The 22,379-nt window shown below is 50.1% G+C and overlaps 1 protein-coding gene across 20 annotated transcripts in view; it reads left to right on the top strand.

Moving 5' to 3' along the window:
• Positions 1-22,379, top strand: part of EPB41L1 (erythrocyte membrane protein band 4.1 like 1) — a 119,409-nt gene that overhangs the window by 52,720 nt on the left and 44,310 nt on the right. For 15 of the 20 annotated variants that reach the window (XM_033094212.1, XM_033094209.1, XM_033094213.1 and 12 more), the window contains 5 exons: positions 12,480-12,688; positions 13,654-13,818; positions 15,728-15,832; positions 16,394-16,436; positions 19,842-19,917. In XM_033094212.1, the coding sequence (XP_032950103.1) occupies positions 12,494-12,688; positions 13,654-13,818; positions 15,728-15,832; positions 16,394-16,436; positions 19,842-19,917 (584 nt within the window). In that variant the 5' untranslated portion in view covers positions 12,480-12,493. Of the gene's footprint in view, positions 1-8,092; positions 8,223-10,449; positions 10,608-11,128; positions 11,195-12,461; positions 12,689-13,653; positions 13,819-15,727; positions 15,833-16,393; positions 16,437-19,841; positions 19,918-22,379 lie in introns of those variants that run through there. The other 5 variants (XM_033094206.1, XM_033094207.1, XM_033094210.1 and 2 more) reach the window with 4 other exon arrangements.

The raw sequence follows: 22,379 nt of genomic DNA, 5'->3' as shown, positions 1-22,379 counted from the left end.
TGGGGATGCTCTGGAATCTCTGCTCCCGTTGGCTACCAGGGAAGACTGGCTGGCCCTGACACTCGCTCCATGCTACATTTGGTAGGGCCCTAATGACCAGAAAACAGAAGGGTGAGCATGCAGGGTACCAGCTAGGACTGTGTAGAGGGGGCCATGCAGGGAGGGGACCTGAGCCTAGGTGGATGGCTTGGAGTGGGAGCCGGCTGGCTCCACTGCCTTTGTGGGTGGGAGGATTGTGAAGAAGAATAGTAGCAACCAGCATTTTTTGAGCACTTATTACTTGCCAGGCACTGTTTTAAGGGCTTACCTGTACAACTCACGCAATCTTTACAAAACCCTGTGAGACAGGAATTATTCACATTTTACCGATTGAGGGAACTGAAGCTTAGTGAGGGGAAGGCAGTTGCTCAAGGTCGCACAGCTAGGTCACGGGGGAGCTGGGATTTAAATCCAGGCCCTGTGGATCGGAGCCATGTCCCTGCAGCGGTGATGGGGAAAGGGAAACCCTTGCATATGCTAAACATGTGTTCCTATTTTGGTGATCAGAGAAGGTTTCTGGGCACCAAAGGCCAAGTGGAATTTTGATAGTTTGGGGGGAAGGGCACCCCACATCCGCAAGTCAGAGGGGAAGGAAATAGGGATGCCTTTGAAGACGAACAAGTGGTCTGGTGTGGTCTGGAGCGGATGGTGCAGAGGGCTGGGGACGCTGGGAGGTGACTCAGAAAGTCAGCTTGTGTTTGGGTCTCTGGCGAAGCTCTCAAATCCTCCAGACCCAGGCTCTAGCTCTGCTGTGCACTCGCCACGTGGCCTTGGGCACATCACTTCCCTGGTCTGAGCCTGTTTCCTCCTCTGTAAAATGTGAATAAAGACACCTATCTCATAGATACCACGTTTGGTGGTTTTAAGTAGTGGACTGGCACAGTGCTGGCGCTTCACAGGGACTCAGTAAACATTACTTCTATCCGCCCTCCATCTCTCTAAAATGTCAGGCCAAGATGTTTGCACTTGACAGGAGCCTGGAGGCTTCGGGAACCTTTGCAGGTGTTTGGTCTGCATGGGTCATGTGCTGGGGCCTGTCAGAACTATTTGGGAAGGTCCCTTTGGCTACAGTAAGAACCATAAGGAGGATGTGGACGGCAGCCTTGCAGGAAAGAACGAGCCCTGTGGACTCGGAGGCTGGGGCAGGAAGGAGTTGAAACTACAGTAAGATGTCTATCCCCTCGGGTGGTGGGTGGCTCAGCTGGTTGGGGAAGGAGCAGCTTGGGTGGTGGTGGAGGGCCACCGGGGTCATTCATGCCTTCAGTTTGAGGCCTTGTGAGTGTAAAATGAAGGACTGTCTTCCTTCAGTCATTCGAAGTTTGTGCAGCATATTTGTATATCTGGCTTTTTTTTTTTTTTTTTTGTCTTTTGAATGATTTTCTTTGGATGAATCCCCATCAGAGCTTCCTCTATAATAGCATCAAATTGGGACTAAGTGCCTGACAATAGCAAGATGATTGAGAACATTTTGGAACATCCAGTGGGTAAAGTAATATGCAGCCGTGAACAGCCACAGAAATACTTATCTTGCAGCATATGGAGCTGTGCATTTGTGAAGTTGCTTTGCATCCTTTATTCATTTCATTCATGTCCCTGTGACAGGGGTGGGACAGGGGTTAGATCCTTCCTGCGCATGAAGAGATTCAGGCGAGGCTCTAATTTCCATGAGGACAGGGTTCATATTTTATTCATTGTTCTATCCTCAGCATGTAGCTCAGTGATTTGCAAATGCTTGTCTGGTGAAATAATTGAGTGAACAAAGCAGAGGGGAAGTGACTTGTCCAAGGTCATGCAAATGGTAAGACCCAGGACCTGAGTCTCCTCATCCCTACTTGCCAGATTCTTCTCACTCACCACTCAGTATCCATGAGGGGAGCAGGGTAGAGAGGTTCCCAACAAGGGCTTGGGATACACACAGGCCAGGGTCCAAGTCTAGCTTCTGTTATTACTAACGGTGAGGTGTTGGCAAATCATTTCATCTTTTTAAGCCTCGGTTTCCCCATCTCTAATGTGAATAGCCCAAGTACCTTCTTTTAGGATTGTCATCAAGACTAGATGATTTAAAGCAAGTAGAACTCTTAACGTGGTAATTAGCACATGTTATAGCACCCATGAATATTAGCTGTTCTGATAATGATGGTATAATACTGTGGAACTATTTCTGATACAGTAAATGTTAAATGGAAAAAAAAAACCCAGAAAATTATGAGCCTGAGATTAAAGTGGTGTAAAATTAGGTATGACCATAGATAGAGATTGGAAGAGAACAGACAGAAATAGAGCTATAGCAGGTACTATGGGAAGTAAGACTGACCAAAATAAATCTTAAGAAATATTATATTTATTTTTTCTTTAGTTTTAATTACAAAAGAAATATGTGAAAAATCCTAGTAATTCAGAAGTGTATTCTCTCCTTGGCTCCCCAACCAAAATCCTCTCTCTAGAAGTAGCCAATGATAACAGTGTGGTGTGTTTCCTTCCAGAATATTTTCTATGCTGACATAAGCATACAGTCCAGAATGGGATCAAAAATTGCATTATTGTTTTGCAACGTGCATTTTTTCACTTGATGACATATCGACATCTTTCTATGTCAGTATATATAAAATCTATCTCAAAAATGTTTGCAATAGGTATGTAATACTTTTATAATTAATGCAATGGGTAAATCCTCATTAATTTGGCCAATCCTCTGTTGATGGACATTCAAAGTAGTTTCCAATTTTACTCTATTCTAAATAAAGCTGACAGTGAACTCTAATGGTCTTTAAACAATTAAAGAAAATCAGGTGCGAGAAAGAGTCAGAAACAGACAATGAGAGGTGCCCATGAAGGTCTGCTGCTTCTCCCTTCTCCTTTCTCCTCATCTCCTTCCTGAGGGGACAAGGACACGGAGGGATGACCTGCTGGGAGGGGACCCTGTCCCTGTCACCCTCAAATGGTTGGGATGTCTGAGGGAAACCCGTCTTTCACCTAGTATGGAGCTACCTGTGAAAGTTTCCAATTCTCTCTGAACACTGTAAATGGCTGCCTGCGCCCTGCTACTACTTACACGCTGAGTTTCCCTGGGCAAGTTCTTTACCTTCTCCGGACCTCAGTTTACCCATCTGTCTGGTCGTGCCAGCCTTACTGATGAGAGCCATCACTACCACTTGGGTGTCTACCATACAGCAAACACAGTGCCCGAGTGACCTTGGCATGCATTTTCTCAATTCATTCCCAAAGTGCCTTTGAGGTGTAGGGGGTGTTACTCTCATTTTGCAGGCTCAAACTAGCTCTCAAAGAGGTTAAGGAACTCACCCAAAGTCCCCAAGCCAGTGGAGCCAGGATTCAAACTCTGGTCCAAGGCTCGTGTTCATTACTACTGTTCTATGCTCCCCCTCACCAACCGCTGATCAGTGAGGTCCATGAGAAATGATGATTATAAAAGGATCCTTTCAATTGTCAAGTGCCTTGTCTGTGGGAGGGGTTGATACTGACTGCTGTTATTATTTCTACATCCAGAGCAACGGTAGCGTTGGTTACGTGCTTGACAGCAAGTTGGAGGTCGTGGGATGTAGCAGGATTGAGAGGGGGAAAGCATGGGACCATGAGCCAGCAGACCTGGGTCCTAGTCCTGGCGAACCCCGACCTCATTAGCCGTGACCTTGGCCAGCCAAGTCGGCCTGGAGAATAAGCCCACCTATCCCATTTGCCCCTTGTGCAGCTCCAATGAGACGAAGCTTGGAAGAGAGCCAGCTCAGAACCGGCTCGCAGAGGCTGCCCCGTTCCAGGGCGGTCTCTCTGCCTCTGCAATCATGAGTGTGGTCCAAGTGGGAGGCATGTCTCCTTTCTGATGCTGTTACCCTGCAGTTCTGGGCATGTCACGTGGTCCCCAGCCCACAACCGCACGTCAGTCTGTGGCTCCATGGTGGCACGTGAAACCTTTGGGCAAGAAGCCAGTGCTGACGGGTGGCAGCCTTTTCATGTTGCTTGGTTTTATTTAATGCGGTGCCCATGGGTATCACAAGCCTCTGACAAATTGCCACCTCCTCATTGCCGCTTCGGACCTGAGCAGCAGTAAGAACCTCTGCAGGCCCAGCTCCCATTTCAACCCCTCTGCATCCATCAGGTATCTCCCGGGCCTGGCTGGGAGGTGGCACAGGGCCCCAGAGGCAGCTCTCTCAGCCTGTACCCGTCTTCCCTCATCGCAGGCAGTCATTTCATTCACATCCACCTGGAGATTGTCACTCGAGGAAGTGAATGTTCCGTGCTGGGGAAATCCCAATGGGAAGTAACATCTCTGCAGAGGGAAGACTCAGTCTTAACAGGCGCTCTCTTTCTCTTTCTGGTTTTTTGTTTAATTCTTTTCTTTTTATTTTCTGACTCCAAAAGTGTACGTGTTAATAGTAGAAATATTGCAAAATACAGAGAACCCCCTAAAAAAGAAAAAAAAGAGTCCATAATTCTTTCTCTAGGGGAATACTGTTATTAACCTTTCAGCCTTTAGATTTAATACGCAAGAAGAAAATATGTAATGTTTCTTGAGCACTAAGTGTGGGTTTTGGCACATATTAAGTGCTTTATAGGCATGATCCCATTCAGTAAACCTGTGAGGTAGGTAACATTGTCATTATGATTTTACAGATGAAGACAAAGGCACAGAGAGGTTAAGGGACTTCTTCAAGGTCTCCTTGTTTCCCATTTTATCCTTAACCACTAGATTATACCGATTCTTCCCAGGTTTCTCCTTCCTTCCCTCTCTAATTCATATTCTATTTAGTATCAGGAGGTGTATCTGTCAGACTTGGGCAGAAAATAGAATTCCACTCAGATGCTTCAGCTGAGTTAATCGGTAATAAAAGTGGGGGTAAAGTTAAAGGAACCTACAAGGGGTACCCACAAACTAACAGTGACAGAAGCTATTGCCTCCCTCAGCCTGAAGGAGCAGAGGGAGGTGACGGTGTTCCCAGAATTCATGGTGGCTGGTCCTGTACCAGGAGCTGGCCCAGAGGAGCTTAGCCACCACCAGAACCACAGACAGGGAAATTGGGCCAATATACCCTGACCTCTCTCTCTCCTTCCATCCTCTGACCTCGTGCTAGCGCCTCTCATTGGCCAAACCCAAACAGAAGCCAGCAGACAAGGGAGCTCAAGGGATGGTCCAAGGGGTCAGCCTCTTGCTTCTTTGAACAAGGCATGGATCTGGGGCTGCAAATGGAGACTCAGAGTCCAGGAGGCATGGATAGAGGGGGGTAGGGCAGACATGCCCTCTGACTTCCCAAAAAGAAAGAGTGGTTATCTTGGTAACTGTGACTATGGAAACATCGTTCAGAACAGAGGAGTTGCACTTTCTGCCTCGCATTCTCCTGGTGTCTTGGTGTCTCCCACACCCTGTCCATGGCTCCCTCTTTCAGCTGCTTCCTACTGTTACTTTCTACGTGGTTCACAATTCCCCAAAATGCCTGGGCAAATGTCATCAGTGTCCAAGATTTAGAAGAGACAGCCTTATTGTCTAGGGAGTAATTGTTCATGGTTGTGGACACATGTGGCTGTATGTGCCTTCATGTTGCTCCACTGCGACGCATGTGCGTGCAAAGACATACTCCTGGCACACGAGGTGTGACAATTAAGTTTGCGAACTTGTTGCAATGATGTTGCTAGCCTTTTTTGCTATCAGAGGGATTATCATGAATTTGTACCAACCAGACAGTTAACCAAGTTTACTATATGGAAATGCTGAAAAGGCTCCGTGAAAAAGTTAGACGACCTGAACTTTTCACCAACAATTCATGGCTCTTGCATCATGACAATGCACCAGCTCACACGGCACTGTCTGTGAGGGAGTTTTTAGCCAGTAAACAAAGAACTGTATTGGAACACCCTCCCTGCTCACCTGATCTGGCCCCTAGTGACGTCTTTCTTTACCCGAAGATAAAGGAAATATTGAAAGGAAGACATTTTGATGACATTCAGAACATCAAGGGTAATATGACAGCTCTGATGGCCATTCCAGAAAAAGAAGTTCCAAAATTGCTTTGAAGGGTGGACTAGGCGCTGGCGTCAGTGCATAGCTTCCCAGGGGGAGTACTTCAAAGGTGACCTTAGTGATATTCAGCAATGAGTATGTAGCACTTTTCTAGGATGAGTTTGCAAACTTAATTGTCTGACCGCCTACATGTCATAAACATCTATAATATACCCTCCCTACATTTACTGCGACTTCAACGTTTGTGTTTCAAAGAGCTTTCCTTCTCGGTAACATCCTTATCTACATGCCCCTTCTCTACAGTGGGAGGACGGGGCTGCTCATCCCTGTTTGACAAATGAGGAAACTGATGCTGAGAAAGGGGAAATGACTTGCCCCAAAACCTACCAGATAGGAAGTAGCAGAACTGAAACCAACAGTGGTCCTGATCTGAGTTCATCTTCACCCAGTGTATTTGCCTTTCAATCTTGGGAAGTTTTTCCATAGCCAGCCTCACCTCTGGCAGAAATCAGTACAGGACCGACCCCCCATGCGGCTGCTGAAATGCCACATAGTGAGATGGACTTGGGAGTCAGAGAGACTTGGCACAGCCTTATGACCTCAGGCAAACTGTACGCCCCTCTGGGCCTGTGTGTCCTCCTCAGTAAAATGAAGATGATAATATCAGGAGTTTGGATGGAAATATCAGGTGCTTAAGGGCTGATCAGTCCCCAGGACAGGCTGGCTGGTAGCCAGATGGCTCGTGAGGTGAATGCAGCCCAAGTGTCTAGTCTGTAGTTGAGAAGACTTAAAAACTGTCAAATTGGTATTCCATCCACCCATCACCCCTATATTTGTCCATTTGTCCATCTACCCATCCATCTGACACCAGACCCCTGGGTTTAAATTCTGGCACTGCTGTTTCCTGGCTGTATGGTCTTTGGGCAAGTTTATTTAACTTCTCAGTGCTTCAGTTTCTTCTTTTGTAAAATGGAGATAATAAGAGTATTATAGGTGATTATGAAGATTAAATGAGTTAATTGATGTAAAGAGCTTAGATCAGTGCCTGGCAAATAGCGAATTCTATAAATGTTAGTTTTGTTGTTTATCGAAACTGCGCTAAGCCCTGGGGGTAATGGCAAATGAGACAAGTAAAGTTTTGTCTTTGTGGAGTTTATATTCTAGAGGAGGAGTAGAAACCAATCAATCAATCAATCAATCAATCAATATAAGTTCCATTTGTGGTTGTTACTATGGGGGAAAAAAAAAAGACCAGCACGCTCGCTTAATGGGTATAGAGTTTCTGTTTGGCGTGATGAAAAATTTTGGAAATAAGTAGTGGTAATTGTACAACACTGAGAACGGAGTTAATGACCCTGAGTTATTATACTTAAAAATGGTTAAAATGGCAAAAACCAAAAAACCAAACAAAAAAATCGGCATGCTGTAACCAAAAGAACTAGGGGGAGGGACCCACTTTAGACAGAGTGTCAAGGGCGCATAGATTGAGATCGCAAGAGTGACAGCTGCTGTGGCCAAGAGACGGGGGACAAACGCACTGTCCATACGGAGATAGTACTTAAGGACAAAGCCCCATAGCAGGGGCGAGCTTGGTGTGGTTGAGGAGAAGACGGAAAACCAGTGTATCAGGTTCACAGTGATGGTGGCAGCATGGTAATGGCAACGGTGGGATCTGATGCAGGTGCCATATGCAGGGACCTGTAGTTTGATAAGGAATTTGTGTTTTCTTTTGATGGGAAGTCATTGGAGGTGTTAAAGAGGCCATCCAATTGGAGTTTTGAAAAAGGTCTCTGTGGCTCCTCTGTGGAGAATAAACCCTAGGGCGGGCCCAGTGGCCACAGGAGTCCATGGAGGAAGCTGTGGCTGCCATGTGGACACGAGTGGAGAGGGGCTTGGACCTGAGCAGCGGCTGTGGGAATAGAGAAAAAGAACAAGTACAAGTTACTGGACTCAGGGATGCTGACTCATGCTAACCCGGGCTGGAGAGCCTCATATATAAACCTGTCATCTCATTTTTAACGAGTGGTATAACAGCAGTCCAAATGGATATTGCCTCAGCTGGGCTAGGACACCCTCTCCTGGCAGGCCACCCAGAGGGAATGACAAAAGTGTGTGAAGGCTGCTTAGTGCCCCTGAAGGGCGGGCCAGCAGGTGATTGCAATGTTGAAGAGCATCAGATGCTGACAACCTGCGGGGCTGGCCCCAGACCGGCCAGGTGAGCATGCTGGACCTCAGCAGGCCCCCTTCCTCCAGACATGCCTGGCGCGGGCACCGTCAGCACTTACTTCTCTGGCTGACCTCGCTCCCTTTGCTAATCCTGTGCATTCTGGTTTTCATGTGTTAGTGTCATTAGGCCTTGCTGGCCTCTGTCTCTGAAAGCATCTCTTGCTCTGGGCGGGCACTTCTGACTGCTGTCCTCAGACCCCTCCCCACTGCCGCTTCCCATTACTGCTTATAATTATAGACCTTCTCGGGGTTGTCTTATTGGGTACCAGCCAGGCTAAGTGCTCTCTCGATGTTATTTTCCCGAATTTCCATCACCACCCTGAGAGGGAGAGAAGCATATCTCTGTTTTCTAGACAAGGGTACCTAGACTCAGAGAAGTGGAGTCACTTGCCCAAGCTCACAGAGCAAGCTAGAGGTGGATGGAGCCCAGGTTCAGGTCTGCCCCTAGCCTGCTGTCCTGCAAGGGATCCACGAGATGACGAGTCCCTGGCAGCAGTCCCTTTCCATCCTCTCCATAAGACTCACACTTCTGATGCCGGCACCACCCCCAGCTCCTTCCCTTCTCCCCGACTCCATCCTGTCCTTCTTGCCAGGCCGCTTGAGGCTCACCTGTATAGGCTTCTTGTTCTGGCTGTCAAGGCCTCCTGTCTGTCCTCCGCACAGCACTACCTGTTCCCATCTCTAGACGTTTGCTCACACGGTGACTCAGCCCAAATGCCCTTCCGGCCATCTGCTGTCTAAATTCTCCCTTTTCTCAAAATCTGACTGCACTTCACCCTCTAAGCCCTGCTTTGAGAACTCCCAGCCATTGTCTCTATCACCAGGTATCCAGAATCTTCTAGGGGCTGAGACAGATACTAGCAAATCTAAGTCACATCGTGCCCAGTGTTGAACCGTTTCCTGGGTGAGCATCGTTCTCCCCCATTGCAGTGAATTCTACGGAATCAGCACGTTTCACCCGGGGTCCCCTGCGGTGCCCGGCCAGCCTGGCTGCCCAGCGGGCTCCATCAGTCTGTGCTGGCCTGGGCCTGGGCAGAACTATGCTCATGTGACTGGCTGTAGCAGAAGCCACAGCCTGTGTCTTGGCTCGCTTTTTGCGGCCTAGTGAGAGAACCATGCCGTTATCCCTTGACTTGTGAAATAAAGAAGGCTCTTATCCTAGGTTTAAAAATATAATAATGCTATCTTTCTTTTTAGTTAGTAAGAAAAAAAAATTTTTTTAATTTAATCAGACTTTATCTCTTTCTCATCCTGTTATACCAAGCCGTTACATTGGGAAAATTTTATTTTTTAACCTCTAATTTTTGAAAATCAAAAAATCTCCTAGTAGAAAAACTGAGAACTATAGTTAAACAGAAGAAGAAAAAAATCTGTACTCTCACTATCTGGAAACAACCACAGTTAATACTTTGCTGCGTTTTCTGTATCTGTATATATATATGTATATGTATATATATATATATATATACAGTAATCAAAATAAGGCCAATCTGTACAAACTATTGTGCATCATGCTTTTTCATTCTGATATTTTCCATGATTGTTTCCACCACCTTTTTTAACTCTCTTTGGTGAATGAGCCATCATTTATCTAAGCAGCCCCTGGCTATGGCCCTCATTGGTGGCTTATGCCACCTCCTTGGACCTCAGCGCATTCTCCTTCGAGGAGATTCTGCTGAGGTTTTCTTCAGGCAAGTGCAGTGGAAAGAAGCATGGACCCAGAGCTAGGAACCGTGGAGTCAGGAGCCTGGGTGGGGAAGGGAGTGGGCCGGAGCAGCCAGGGAAAACCTGTCTGAGGAAATGACTGACACTCAAGTCTCTTCTGCTCTCTGGGTCTCACCTGTAAAAGAAGAAGAGGAGATTGAGTTATCTTAAAAGATTCCTCCTAGCTCCTCTCGCCTGTGGGTCTGCCCTCACCAGCCGTTCACTGTTGGCAGGCTCTGTGGAGACCCGGGCAGCGGAAGACGGGTATTTAAGATTGCTCTCCGGGCTATTTGCTAGAAGACGCAGACCCGGGGAAGGTTCAGAGAGTACCGGCTGAAACCAGACTGAAGCAGAGGGGAGGAGTAGATGCACCAGAATCTCTGGGCCTGGGCCCATGAGGGTCATGTGGATTTTGCTTCTTACAGCAAAAACATACAGATTAGTCTGTGGATTCTTTTTCTTTCCTTAAGCAAAAGTAAGTAAGCATTTATTTTAAGGGTTCTTCCCTATAGGCCTTATCTAGCATCACAGCTGATATTCTCCAGTACAGGCTGACAAGAGACCCTGACCCAGGCAGACAAGTCTCAGTTGGACCTTACAAGGCTGGGAGCTCCCCTGGAGCAGCTCTTGTTGCTTTGTGTCCTGGCACAGGGTTGGCACTTGGTGTCAGGTAAGCGACAGAGAGCCTTTATTTAACTGTGGCGTTCAGTTATCCCCGCAAAGCCCAGGGTCGTGACATGAGTGGTGATCATTTCTGGGTGGAGATCAGGCGGTGTGGATGAAGGCCTTGCCTTCCTCCTCCTCGTACATCTTAATAGCACGTCAGTAACAACAGGCCCTCATGGGTGCTGCGAGCTCCAGCTTACCAAGCGTTCCCCTCATTATCCACTTGGGGGGTTGAAGGATGCCTGTGATTTGTCCAGGGGCCTGGAGCTCTTGTGGGGCGCTCCCTGCCCCTGACTTTCTGTCTGGTGTTGTTTGCTTTGGGCTGGGCTGGTGCCCCCTGGAATGCAGGGAGAGAAACCGAAACACAAAAAGGAAGTGGGGCCGTGGTGTGGGCCCCTGGAGGTGGTTGCAGTGTTGATGAGTGGACCAGTGGTCTGTCTGTCTGCCCGTCAGAGGCCTCGGTTGTGGATGGGCTCAGGGAGGGCCTACGAGCCTTAGACTTGATCTTTCTCATTTATGTTCTAGCACAGAGTCAGCATGTGGTGTCACGTACGTGACAGATGGATTTGGAGGAAGGCTCTGGACTCAGGGGTGAGGGTTCCTGTCTATTTCTCTGTTCCCTGGGTTTCAGTTCCAAACTTTTTTTTTTTTGAGGATCCACTGATTGGGGTCAGAATGGGTGCTTTCACCTGCTTGAAAGAACCCCAACTTGTGAGTTAAAAAGGATATGTATATTTTAAATTATACAAGTAATTCCAAAGTAAGTATGACGTAAGAAATGAAGTTTCCTCTCTTATTGTACCTCACGGAGCTCTCTCATTTTCCTTTGTCCACTTCTGAATTATCAACCTCTCTTCACAGCTTGTGAGTGTCCTTTGAGATCTTTCACTACGTGTGTACAAACACAGAGATGCATTGTTCAGGTTATTGTTTTGTTTTTTAACAAGTGCCATGGGACCATGCCATTCTCCCTCCCTTTCTGTCTTTGCACTTTGATTATTCCACAGACTAGCTGGGCACTGGTACGTTGATTCTCTGAAATCTCATTTCCTCCTCTGAGGGGAAAGTGCTAAGAATAGCCTGTCCCAGAGATAATTTCTCCAAGTCCCTTGCCTTTTGAATGAGTCCTAGAGAGGTGAAGTGACTGCCCGATTTGTGGCCAACCTGGGGCCAGAGCCCCGTTGTCCTGGCATTTGCATTGTCAGGGCTACGCATCTGTTAAGAGTGTCTTCCTGTCTGAACCTTTGGATCCATCCTCACACCATCCCTGTGAAGTCAGTGGGGCAGGAATGACTGAGGCTTGGGCCATGAAGCGCCTTGTCTAAAGTCAGTGCTGGGAAGGGCCCGGGGCCCAGGGTTCTTTGGGTTGAATTGAGTTCCATCGATCCAGCCTTTATTGAGGGGCTACTGTGTGCCAGTAGCCTAGTGGGGTGCTCAGGGCCTGCTGTGGTTAGAGAGGCAGCCTGGCCGAGGCCCTGCCTGGAGGTGGTCACTGACGGTGTCTTGTGCTCTTGGCAGAGTGGGGCTCGCTGGAGAGATTCACATCATCCCTAGGAAGGGTCCACATTCCAGACCTGGGACAAGAGATTAGAGTCCCCAGGAGCTATATGGACCCAAGGGTGGGAGGGAGGAGTCTGTGACCTCAGCCGCCTCCACTCACCCACCCCTCACTTCTCCTGACTCTCTCCCCATCCCTACTTCCTGTCTCTCCCTCCCTCCCTCCCTCCCTCCCTCCTTCCTTCCTTCTCTCTGTGGCTCTTTGTCCATTTGTCTCCATCTGTCTCTCTCTGCATGAGGTTCCTGCCCCTCTCGCTCTGTGCTGTCCTGCTATCGCTGCCCCTCTCCCCATCACATGTTCTCCTTCATGCCAATGCAGGCGTGCTGGGCGCCATGACAACAGAGACAGGCCCTGATTCTGAGGTGAAGAAGGCTCAGGAGGAGGCCCCGCAGCCGTCTGAGGCGGCGGCGGCTGCTGCTGCTGCTGCTGCTGCAACCCACCCTGTGACCCCCGCAGGCCACGGCCACCCAGAGGCCAACTCCAATGAGAAGCAGCCGCCCCAGCAGGACACTCGGCCTGCTGAACAGGTGTGTGCCTGCGAGCGTGGGCATGCCTCCTCCTGCCCGGCGCGTCGCCCTCGGCCAGTCCTTGGGGGGAGGAGAGGCGGACGCAAAGAGCCATTGCTGGCCCGTTAGCTGCCAAGCTCTGTGCCGGGGCCACTGTGTTCGTTTGTGTATTTCATTCTCCCAAACCTGACACAGTAGCTATTAATTCCCCCATTTGACACTTGGGGATAACAGGCGCAACAGAATGAAGTGACTTACCCGAAGTCACATTGCTATGAAGTGACGGAGGTGGAAGTCGAACCTAGATCTGATTTCGAAAACCCATGTTCTTTCAACCTTATTCTCCTGCCCACTGAGCCTATCCATTCTAGCTTGGCAAGCCCAGTGTGGCCCCGGAGTAAAATTCATCACCCTGAAGCTACAGGGGACTCGAGGGATCACCTAGCCATTGAATTCACACTTCCCTTCCTTCACGACAGGCCCCGAGAGGGCAGGGACTTGGCCAAGGTCATCGAGGTCATCAGTGGTAGAGTTAGGAGGACAGGACAGGGCTCTGACGTCTCTTTCCTCTGTGAGCTCAGTCCCTAAGTTCCCAGCCTCGCGCTAGACCCAATGACAGACCAAGAAGGAGGAGAGCAGATGGAGGCCCTGATACCTCGTGCAGTGTTCTAGGGAGACAGGACCGCTCTGGCCACCGGGTTTGGTTTTGTGTGGTGCTCCCGCCTGCAGAGGCTGCCCACAGGAGCAGGGGCCTGCGGGGAAGCAGTGGACCCCTCACGTGAGCCACCCCATTGCACCCGGAAGCTATGTCTCTCCTCCTCCCCACACCCACCATAGACCCTGGTCACCCCGGGGAACTTGGAGGGCAGTGGCTCTGATGATGGGGTCCGTCTTAGCCCCAGCTGCGTCCTTATCGCATCTCATTTAGATGAAAGGCTAAGATTTCAAGGCGGCTAACAAAACTCTTCCCCTGGTTGGACCTATAGAGCCTAGACATGGAGGAGAAGGATTACGGGGAGGCCGATGGCCTGTCAGAGAGGACCACGCCCAGCAAGGCCCAGAAATCGCCCCAGAAGATCGCCAAGAAATACAAGAGTGCCATCTGCCGAGTCACTCTGCTCGATGCCTCTGAGTATGAGTGTGAAGTGGAGGTAGGAAGCACCCAATGCCACATGCCCTGTCCCCGGCCAGCTGGCCTGCGAGCCAGGGCAGGCTTCTGGGTGCACTCAGCCTGGGCCAACCCAGAGGGCATCCATTTTTCATGGAGTCCTGGACCCACTGCAGCGTCCCAGAGCCATGACCTGACCAGCTCTCCTTCGTACAGATGGTGGCACCGAGGCCCGGAGAGGCCTGTTATGATTGCAAATAGAATTAGACGAGGCACCAGGCTGGTGCCAGGAAAAGGTTTTTCAGGGTAACTGTACCTTGGCAAGGAGCCACCATCAAAGGCAGACCTGGTGCCTGGTATGCCCAGGAACCGGGCTCTGCAGTCTCACCGAGCAGATACTGATGTTTCAGCTAGAACCATTTGTATGTATTTGTTGGGTGGAGAGAGGGGTCCTCCCTTATGAACCCACCCTGTCCAGGACACCGCCTCTGGTCTTCAGGACAAACTGGCCACTTGAGGTTCCATGGTAAGGGTGTCCCTCAGGCATAGGGAGGCAGCCATTGGAAGGACACACTCACCCAGGCTGTGTAGAAACCCGGTGGCATGGTCCGATCCCACAGTAGGTGGCAGGGCACAGACCTCCTCTCTGGGGTCAGCCCTTCTGGCCCTGCATTTAGGATCTCCCCTTTCCTGTATAGGCTCAGACTCCCACCCTAATTCTGCGCTCTCGCTTGCCGCCTTAGAGGGTTTTTCCCCAGTCTAGGCACCATTCCTAGCCGTCTCCATGTGTATGGAAGCATCCACAGGCTGGCCTGGCTGCCGGGAGTTACAGGAGCCACCTCCCTTTCTGCCCCTTGCCCTGGTCTGAAGGGACAGGACTTACGTCTGAGCCCTGCGTGGCCGGGTCCCTCTTCTTAGCAGGGTTGGTTTTGTTTGTTTTTCTTTTTTTAATGTTGATTTCTTCTGTAGAAGGGTTTCAGGATGAACATCTTGCCTACTCCTGGGCATAAGAAAGAAAGGGATCTCTTCTGCCTCTTCTACTGCCCACACTGGCCCCAAGATGCTCTGTCAGCCCGCGCTGGAAGAGCGCAGAGGGTTTGGCTGAGGCCAGGTCCACTCTCCCTGAAGAACCCCTCCTGGCTCAGGAACCTTGACTTTCCACAGCTGCTCTCCACAGTCAGGCCTGGTCCCGGTCCCCAGGACCGAGCTCGACCTTACAGGGACCTCTCCCTCCCTCTGGAGGCCCCTGCCTCTTTGAGTGGTGACTGCTTCATACTCCTCCTGCCCTGGGGTCACTTTACTGTGCTCATCTTCACCCCTGTGGGTTGGGGTATCCAGCCAGGTTCTGGGCTTCGCCATTCGGAATCCTCGGGCCCAGATGGTGTTCAGAGAGGTACCAAGTCTGGTCGTATGGGACTGTGAGAAGGTGGCTCTAACGGGGCTGCTTCCACCTGAGGCTGATGTAGACCCCATGAGCTCCTCCTGTGAAACCTTACCTGCTGCCCAGGTGGGGCTGGCACTCCAGGCTGGGCTGCCCTGGATTGCGCTCCGCCTTAGTTAAGGGGAAGGGCTGGGGAGGTGAGTCGCACGGTGACGCTGAGTCCTGGGACCATGTGGCTTTTCCAGAGGCTCTTCTGTTCTTTTCGTACCCCAAGCTTAGACTTTTCGTTCTCTGCTCCTTGGGTCTAAGTTAGCTCTTTCTCTTAATTGCTGTAAAGGAAGGAGAAATCAGTTACCGCCCCCCCACACACCCCCTCCAACTGCCCCCAAGCCCCCAGCAGGTCTGAAGTCTAGGATGGACCCCAATGGGGCTGGGCGTTAGGGTCAGAGCCAGGTCATCGGAAGGCTCTTGGGGTTTTCAGGTTGTCTTGGTGGAGCCGGGGGTGTCTCCCTGCCCCCCCCCCACCCCGAGGTATGCTCCGGCCTCACAGCAGCTTTGTTCTCTTCTTCAGAAACATGGCCGGGGCCAGGTGCTGTTTGATCTGGTCTGCGAGCACCTCAACCTCCTGGAGAAGGACTACTTTGGCCTGACCTTCTGTGACGCTGACAGCCAGAAGGTAGCTGGGCTGGGGTGCAGGGCTGGCAGGGGAGGCCTCTTCCCTTAGGCACCATGGTCCTGTTGCTGTCTCATAGCTTCCCTCAGTCCTCAGATCTTCATTAGACGCCTTCTGTTTGCACGTCCCCAAGGTGCAGCCAGTCCTATTTCTCCTCGGTTCTCTGTCTCCACCCTATTCCACCACAGTCCTTTTTTGGGGACCCGCAAGTCACCCCCAGATGGCTATCTGGAGAGCCATGGTTCAGCTTCCTGGGGGAACTGAGGCACATCCCCCCACTCTTGAGAGGCTCCGGTATGAGTTTCCTCTTTCCAAGCAGTCTCACCGCAGCTGCATTACCCGTTCACCGTGCTGTCTCAGGAGAATGCCCGCTTCAGGGCCCTGTGGTGAATCCAGACCTCATTCCCTCACTCCCCAGTCCCAAGGAAAAGGACCCAGAAAGTTCAGCCAGGGAAGGGTATTCCCTGCTGGGGGCTATTGGGGCCATTTCAGAATGTTTCTCTCTCCTAGCCCTGTCCGGGTCCTCTTCTCCTTTACTCTAAAGAACTCTATCTTCTCTTGCAGAACTGGCTGGACCCCTCCAAGGAAATCAAGAAGCAGATCCGGAGTGAGTGGCCTACGGTGGTTGGAAATGAGGTGGGAGGGTGGGCTAGGGCTCCAGGCCCGAGGGCTGAAGTTGTGCTGTTCCCTCCTACTTTGGGAAGTGCATTCAGACCCGTGAGTTCCTTTGCTCCTCGTGGAAGACTTCAGGAAGGCAGGACGTTGTTTTATAGATGAGAAGCCTGAGGCTTGGACAAGAGAAATGACTGTTCAGGGTCACACAGCAGGTTAGCAGCGGGATCACAGATGCCTTCAGGATGTCAACCCTGGAAGGGACCTGCGGAGTCACCTAGGACAAGGCGGCAAGCTGATGGCCTGTAAACAGCCGCTCTCCTGTCCAGGGTGAAGGCTTCAGTGATCAGTGACAGTTGACTCAGCTCAGAATCCTGGCCCACACAGCGCCAAAGGCCACTTCCGGCTGACAGGAGTGAATGTGTCAGGAGAAAGTTAGGCCCATCCTGATTTTTTAATTTTAATTTTTTTTTTTTTTATTGGGGAACAGTGTGTTTTTCCAGGACCCATCAGCTCCATGTCAAGCTGTCATTTTCAATCTAGAGGATGCAGCTCCCTGGCCCATGTGGGAATCGAACCGGCGACCTTGGTGTTATGAGCACTGTGCTCTAACCACTGAGCCAAGCAGCTGCCCTACCCATCCCTGATTTTAGCCATCTCCTGTATTTAACAGAGGGTAACTGAGGCCTAGAGAGTGAGCCAGTTACTTACCCAAGGTCACAGAGCAAGGCTGAGCCAAGTTGTGAGCTCTGGCCTCCCAACACCATCCTGCCATGGTTTCCAGGCCTGGGGCGAAGACACATGAGCAGGCTGACCGCCGTCCTTTACATTGGCTGGGAGGGATGGGGCTGCCTTCAAATGGCAGAAGGGGGAGGTCGGTGGCCTTAGACAGGGGCCACACAGTAAGGGGAGATCTGAAGCCGACACAGCCTTCTCCCTTGCTTGGACTCTCTGGTCCCTGGGCTAAAAAGCTATAGCGAGCCTGTTGCCATGACAGCAGGCAGCTGGGCCCAGGGATGCCAGCTGACTCTGCAGGAGGGGGCTCGAGGAATTCTTCCTGTCACTTGGAGACAAAGAGGCAGGCACACAGATGGAGCACGCTCCTCTGGAGCCGACACGGCCCAAGGCCTGGGCTTCAGGCTGTCCCCGGGAGCCCCAGCCTGCCTGGGAGGCCTGGCTCTCATGCTTGAAAGAACCAGACCACATACAGTGTGCAGTGTTTGAGAAGGACCGGGAGCTTGGAAAAGAGAAGCAGCTGACAGAATCGTGGAGTCTCAGCTCCCTCCCCAGGGCAGGCCGTCAGTCCCCTCAAGTCAGCAAAGAACAGTGCTGCCTCCTTCAGCAGAGCGACCACTCTGTCCCTACCCCTGTGGCTTTCACTCTGTCATTCCAGTCCTGTTTATTGGGAACCCCATGGAGCAGTCATTTACTCCCGTTCTTTCTTTGAGACAGGGCCCCCAGGCTTCTGAAGGTAGCACCACAGTCCTTGTGTCTTGTTGGGTATATTTCCTCCCAAATCTCTGCACCCATCACCTAGGGCACTGGGGGGCAATTCCTCCACCTCTCGGGGCTCCTGCTTCTCCTTGTCAAGTGGATTATTGATGTCTACCTTACAAGGTGGGAGTGACACATGACGCATGGGTGAACGGTACCTGGCACATAGCAGGGGCTTCCCGAGGCAGTCTGGTGTGATGGTTAAAGAAGAGACAGAGAGCCCAGACTGCCAGGATTTGATTCCTGACTCCATCACTACTTCGTGTGTTATTTAACTGTTCTGTGCCTCAGTCTCCTCATCTATACAGTGGGAGGAATCATAGTACTTACCTTTAGGGTTGTTGTAAGGATGAAATGAGTTATTAGGTGCACAACACCTAAAATGGTACCTGCACAAGTAGCATCCGGTATGTATTAGTTGTTGTTGTTATTTCCAAGAGAGGGGTTATTTGAAGCGAGGCTACTTTTTCCAAGGACTCAGCTGTGATCTGGAGCCTGGGTTCTGGGATCAAATGACCAGAGGTTAGACCTCTGTTTTCTACCGCTGACCAGCCGAGTGACCTTGGAAGAGTGACTTAACCTCTCACAATCTTCATCTACGTGAAGGAAAGTCAACCTCAGGATGGTTTTCATTATGAAGATTAAATCCCTGTACATGCGTTTAACATTCTTAGCCCAGCGCTTGGTAAGTGTTGGAGACGTGGCAGCTCTATGGTGAAGATGGTGATGACCACAGGGATAAGCTTGGTAGTCGCAGCATGGCCTCCAGCCCTTCATGACCACTGCCCAGCCCCGGATGGGCCTTGCTTTTTCACTTTGTCAGGAGCCTTTTTAGAGCGAGGAGCCCGAAATACCCCAGAGGTGGTCTACCCATTGTTCTGGATTGCAGCCTTTCATCAACACCTCTCTCTCTCTCTCTCTCTCTCTCTCTCTCTCTCTCTCTCTCTCTCTCTCTTTTCCCTCCTCTCTCCCCTCTCCCCCCACGTCCCCATCTCCCTACCCCCCACCAACTTTTCTCCCTTAAGTGGTCCTCCCTTCCCTTGGCTTGCAGAGTTTATTGCCAGCTAAAATCTCAGCCTTTAATTCTCTCTATTTTCCATATATGTACCATGAGTTTGTCATATCTACATGTGGAGGTTAACATTTATCCCTGTGACATGTCCTTTGTTACTTTTAATCCATCCTGTTTGCCTTTTCGGTCTTGTTTATAACCCAAGTCTGCCACCTGAGATGGAGTTAAAATGGTATAGGGCAGGGTTTTCCAAAGTGTGTTTTGGGGAACATTAATCTGCATTATAAAAAATGGAGACAGCAGGTCAAGTAAGTTTTGGAAACTCTTGAATGCACGTCACCTTTAGAGAGGTACGATTTACAAAGGCAGCGTGAGAGCTCTGAGAAGTCTGACGTTAGGAAACCTGCTGAATGTGGGACTCTCTAGTCTTCCCATTTAACATCCTGTGGCATAGACTGTGGTGAAGAGGAGGGAGCAAGGGCCCTGGAGCTAGGGGACCTGGGTCAGAATCCCGGCACCACCACTTCCTAGCTGGGTGATCTTGGGCTGGCCACTTTACTGGGCCTCGCTGTCCTCATTTGCAAAACAGGGCTAATCATAGGATTTCCTCACAGGGTTGTTGGGACGTGTAACGAAGCAATATTGGTCAAGTAATTAACAGTGTGCCCGGTATGCCTGGCGTGCACCGTTGGTTTTCTGTCTGTCTACCTTATTCACAAGTCTTAACCTGAGCCTCAGTCTTCTCAGCTGTCAAGTGAAATAATGTTCCAGGTTCCCTGATTGGATTGTCCTGAGATTAGAGCTAGAAGATTTGGAAATTGCTGACGGGATGATTCGTGTGGGCCGTCCACTGGAGTGATACTCTCTGAGCTTTCCCCCGTCTTCTTCTCTCAGGCAGCCCCTGGAATTTTGCCTTCACAGTCAAGTTCTACCCCCCGGACCCTGCTCAGCTGACAGAAGACATAACGAGGTGAGGGCTGTGGAGGGAGGGGCAGGTGGCTGGCCATGGGAGACGTGGGGTGGCATATGATGCCAGTTGCAAACTCAGGTGCCTGCCAAGGCCAGGCAGACAGCATCAACAAAGGAAGTGACTCAGTGCAAGAGAAAGGGACGCAAACACAGTGGTCAATGGCAGCTGGCCCTTGACTTCTGAGTGGGAGGGGTTACAAGGGAGCAGTGAGGACCCATGTGAATCGAGAGGCCAGATGCCATCAACTCAGGCAATCACGGCCATGTGGGAATTGGGCCCGGTGGTTGAAGTGAAGCTAGAGATTGGAGAATAAAAATTACAATTTTTAAATGTCGGCAACTAATTCAAACTTTTTTTTTTTTTTTAAGATTTCTATTGGGGAAGGGGAACAGTGTGTATTTCCAGGGCTTTATTGGGGAACAGTGTGTTTTTTCCAGGACCAATCAGCTCCAAGTCAAGTTGTTGTCCTTCAATCTAGTTGTGGAGGGCGCACCTCAGCTCCAAGTCCAGGCGCCGGTTTCAATCTTTGGTTGCAGGGGGCGCAGCCCACCATCCCATGCGGGAATTGAACCGGCAACCTTGTTGCTCAGATCTCATGCTCTAACCAACTGAGCTAGCTGGCCACCCCTAATTCAAACTTTTTGAAAAACGTGGTGTGGGTCATCTCTGGGTGGGACCAGCCAAACACATCTGAAGATCTGATGTGCTTGGTGCGCCACCAGTTTTTGACTTTGAGAATAAGCGGAGAGTAGTGTGCAGCTGCCTTTGCATGTGGGAGTTTGGTCCTATGTGCTGTTCTGTGCATACATCAGGCATGTGGGGGTCAAACAGGCATGCGATACCATCCCCCCGGAGGGAAGCCTGGCTGCTGGGGTGCACAAGGATTGTATCTGCAGTCTCATTGTGCCTCAAGGCCAGTAGATAATGGGGCTTGAAGATTGAAAGGGGGTGCAAAGCATCCTCCAGGAGGAGAGCTTCTATGGGGCTCATCCTGCCTCTGCAAACCAGAACAGGGAGAGGCCCTTCTTTTTATCTAAGCCCCGTCCAAAGAGTCAGCCTCACTTCCTGATATCCTGGGGTTGTGTCTTCCATGGGCTGGGACGTGCACTCCCATCAACAACAAGATGTGGGCTTTCAGTTATTCCTACAGCAGGGGAGGGGCCACTGAAGCAGCCCCTCTCTCCCATTGGGTCCCTCCTGAATTCAGCTGCCTGTTTGCCAGGCAACCTCCAAGGTCAAGATGCTCACTTTGACCTTGAGAGATAAGATAGTTGTCCCTGGAATGGAAGGGCCTCATTAGCCCTGAGGGCGGCGTGGGGCTCCATTCCCAAGGGGATTGGGAGCTTTAGACCAGCTCAGCCCCCACGCCCCTGGTATCGCCCACTGGTGTCTCTTTGTGCCAGTCCCTGGGCATGGGGCTTCCAGGGTCCCCAGAAGGGAAGAAGTTAGCCTTGCCCAGCATGGATGACCCCAGGGGATGGGGATGATTTATACTTAGTAAAAAATATTCAGGTCCTAAATAAACTGATCAAAATGACAAATTGATTGAAATGAAATATTGGGTAGAATGTTGGGCAGTAATTTCCGAATTTTTCGACTTGAACAAAATGCCCATAGGTCCACATTTGGGGTGTGTGATATTTGAGTTGGCTGCTGATTCTGCCTTAGCCCGGAGCACACACTGGGGCTGCACGTACTTTTTGCCAGCGTTTCAATTCAGACTGCAAAGTAATGTCACGAGCAGGAAAAATTACATTAAGTAAAATCCACTTAAAAGAAAATAAAACACAGGCAATGGAAAAAAAAATGGTGAAACAGCAAAATGGGCAAGGAGTCATCGCTGGTGGAGAATGGACCGAAACTTTTTTTTTTAATACACTATAACCGAAAAAGCAATAAAAAATGGTTTTAAATGGTTCTAAAAATTGTAAAATCATCCAAGCATGCATAAAAGTTATAAAAAATCATGGCCTGGTGGTTGGAAATGTTTCTTTTAAACCAATTTATTTTTAGACAATTCACTTAGAGCTAGAGGCAAAATAAAAAGTGTTGAGAAAACATTGGCAAATGGGCCCGTCTGGGCTGTGGACGTGCTGTACAGAAGTTAAAACGAATGAGTCAAGTCGCAGGGTAACCTGGGAGGGGCGCTAAGGCCCCGAGTCGGGTGTGAAGAGCGAGCTGTCGAATCAGATGTAGCATTTGAGACCATGTCCATGAATCAAAGCCACGTGCATTTCTCTCTGTGTCCATGGAGGAAAAAGGTCTAGCACAGCACAGATAACAGGGCTGACCTCTGGGGGAGAGGATTAGGACTGAGAACGGACATCAGGAGGGAGTTTAGAGTCACCTCTCAAGTTTACATTTTTTTCCACAATCAGAAATACATTAATTGTATAAACAAAAATATATGACATTAAAAAAAAATGGCCAAAGTAATCCTGTTTATCTTGAAACTGAGTTAG

This window comes from Rhinolophus ferrumequinum, chromosome 23, assembly GCF_004115265.2.
Source record: "Rhinolophus ferrumequinum isolate MPI-CBG mRhiFer1 chromosome 23, mRhiFer1_v1.p, whole genome shotgun sequence".
Lineage (NCBI taxonomy): Eukaryota > Metazoa > Chordata > Mammalia > Chiroptera > Rhinolophidae > Rhinolophus > Rhinolophus ferrumequinum.
This window is presented reverse-complemented; position numbering and strand designations above follow the sequence as displayed.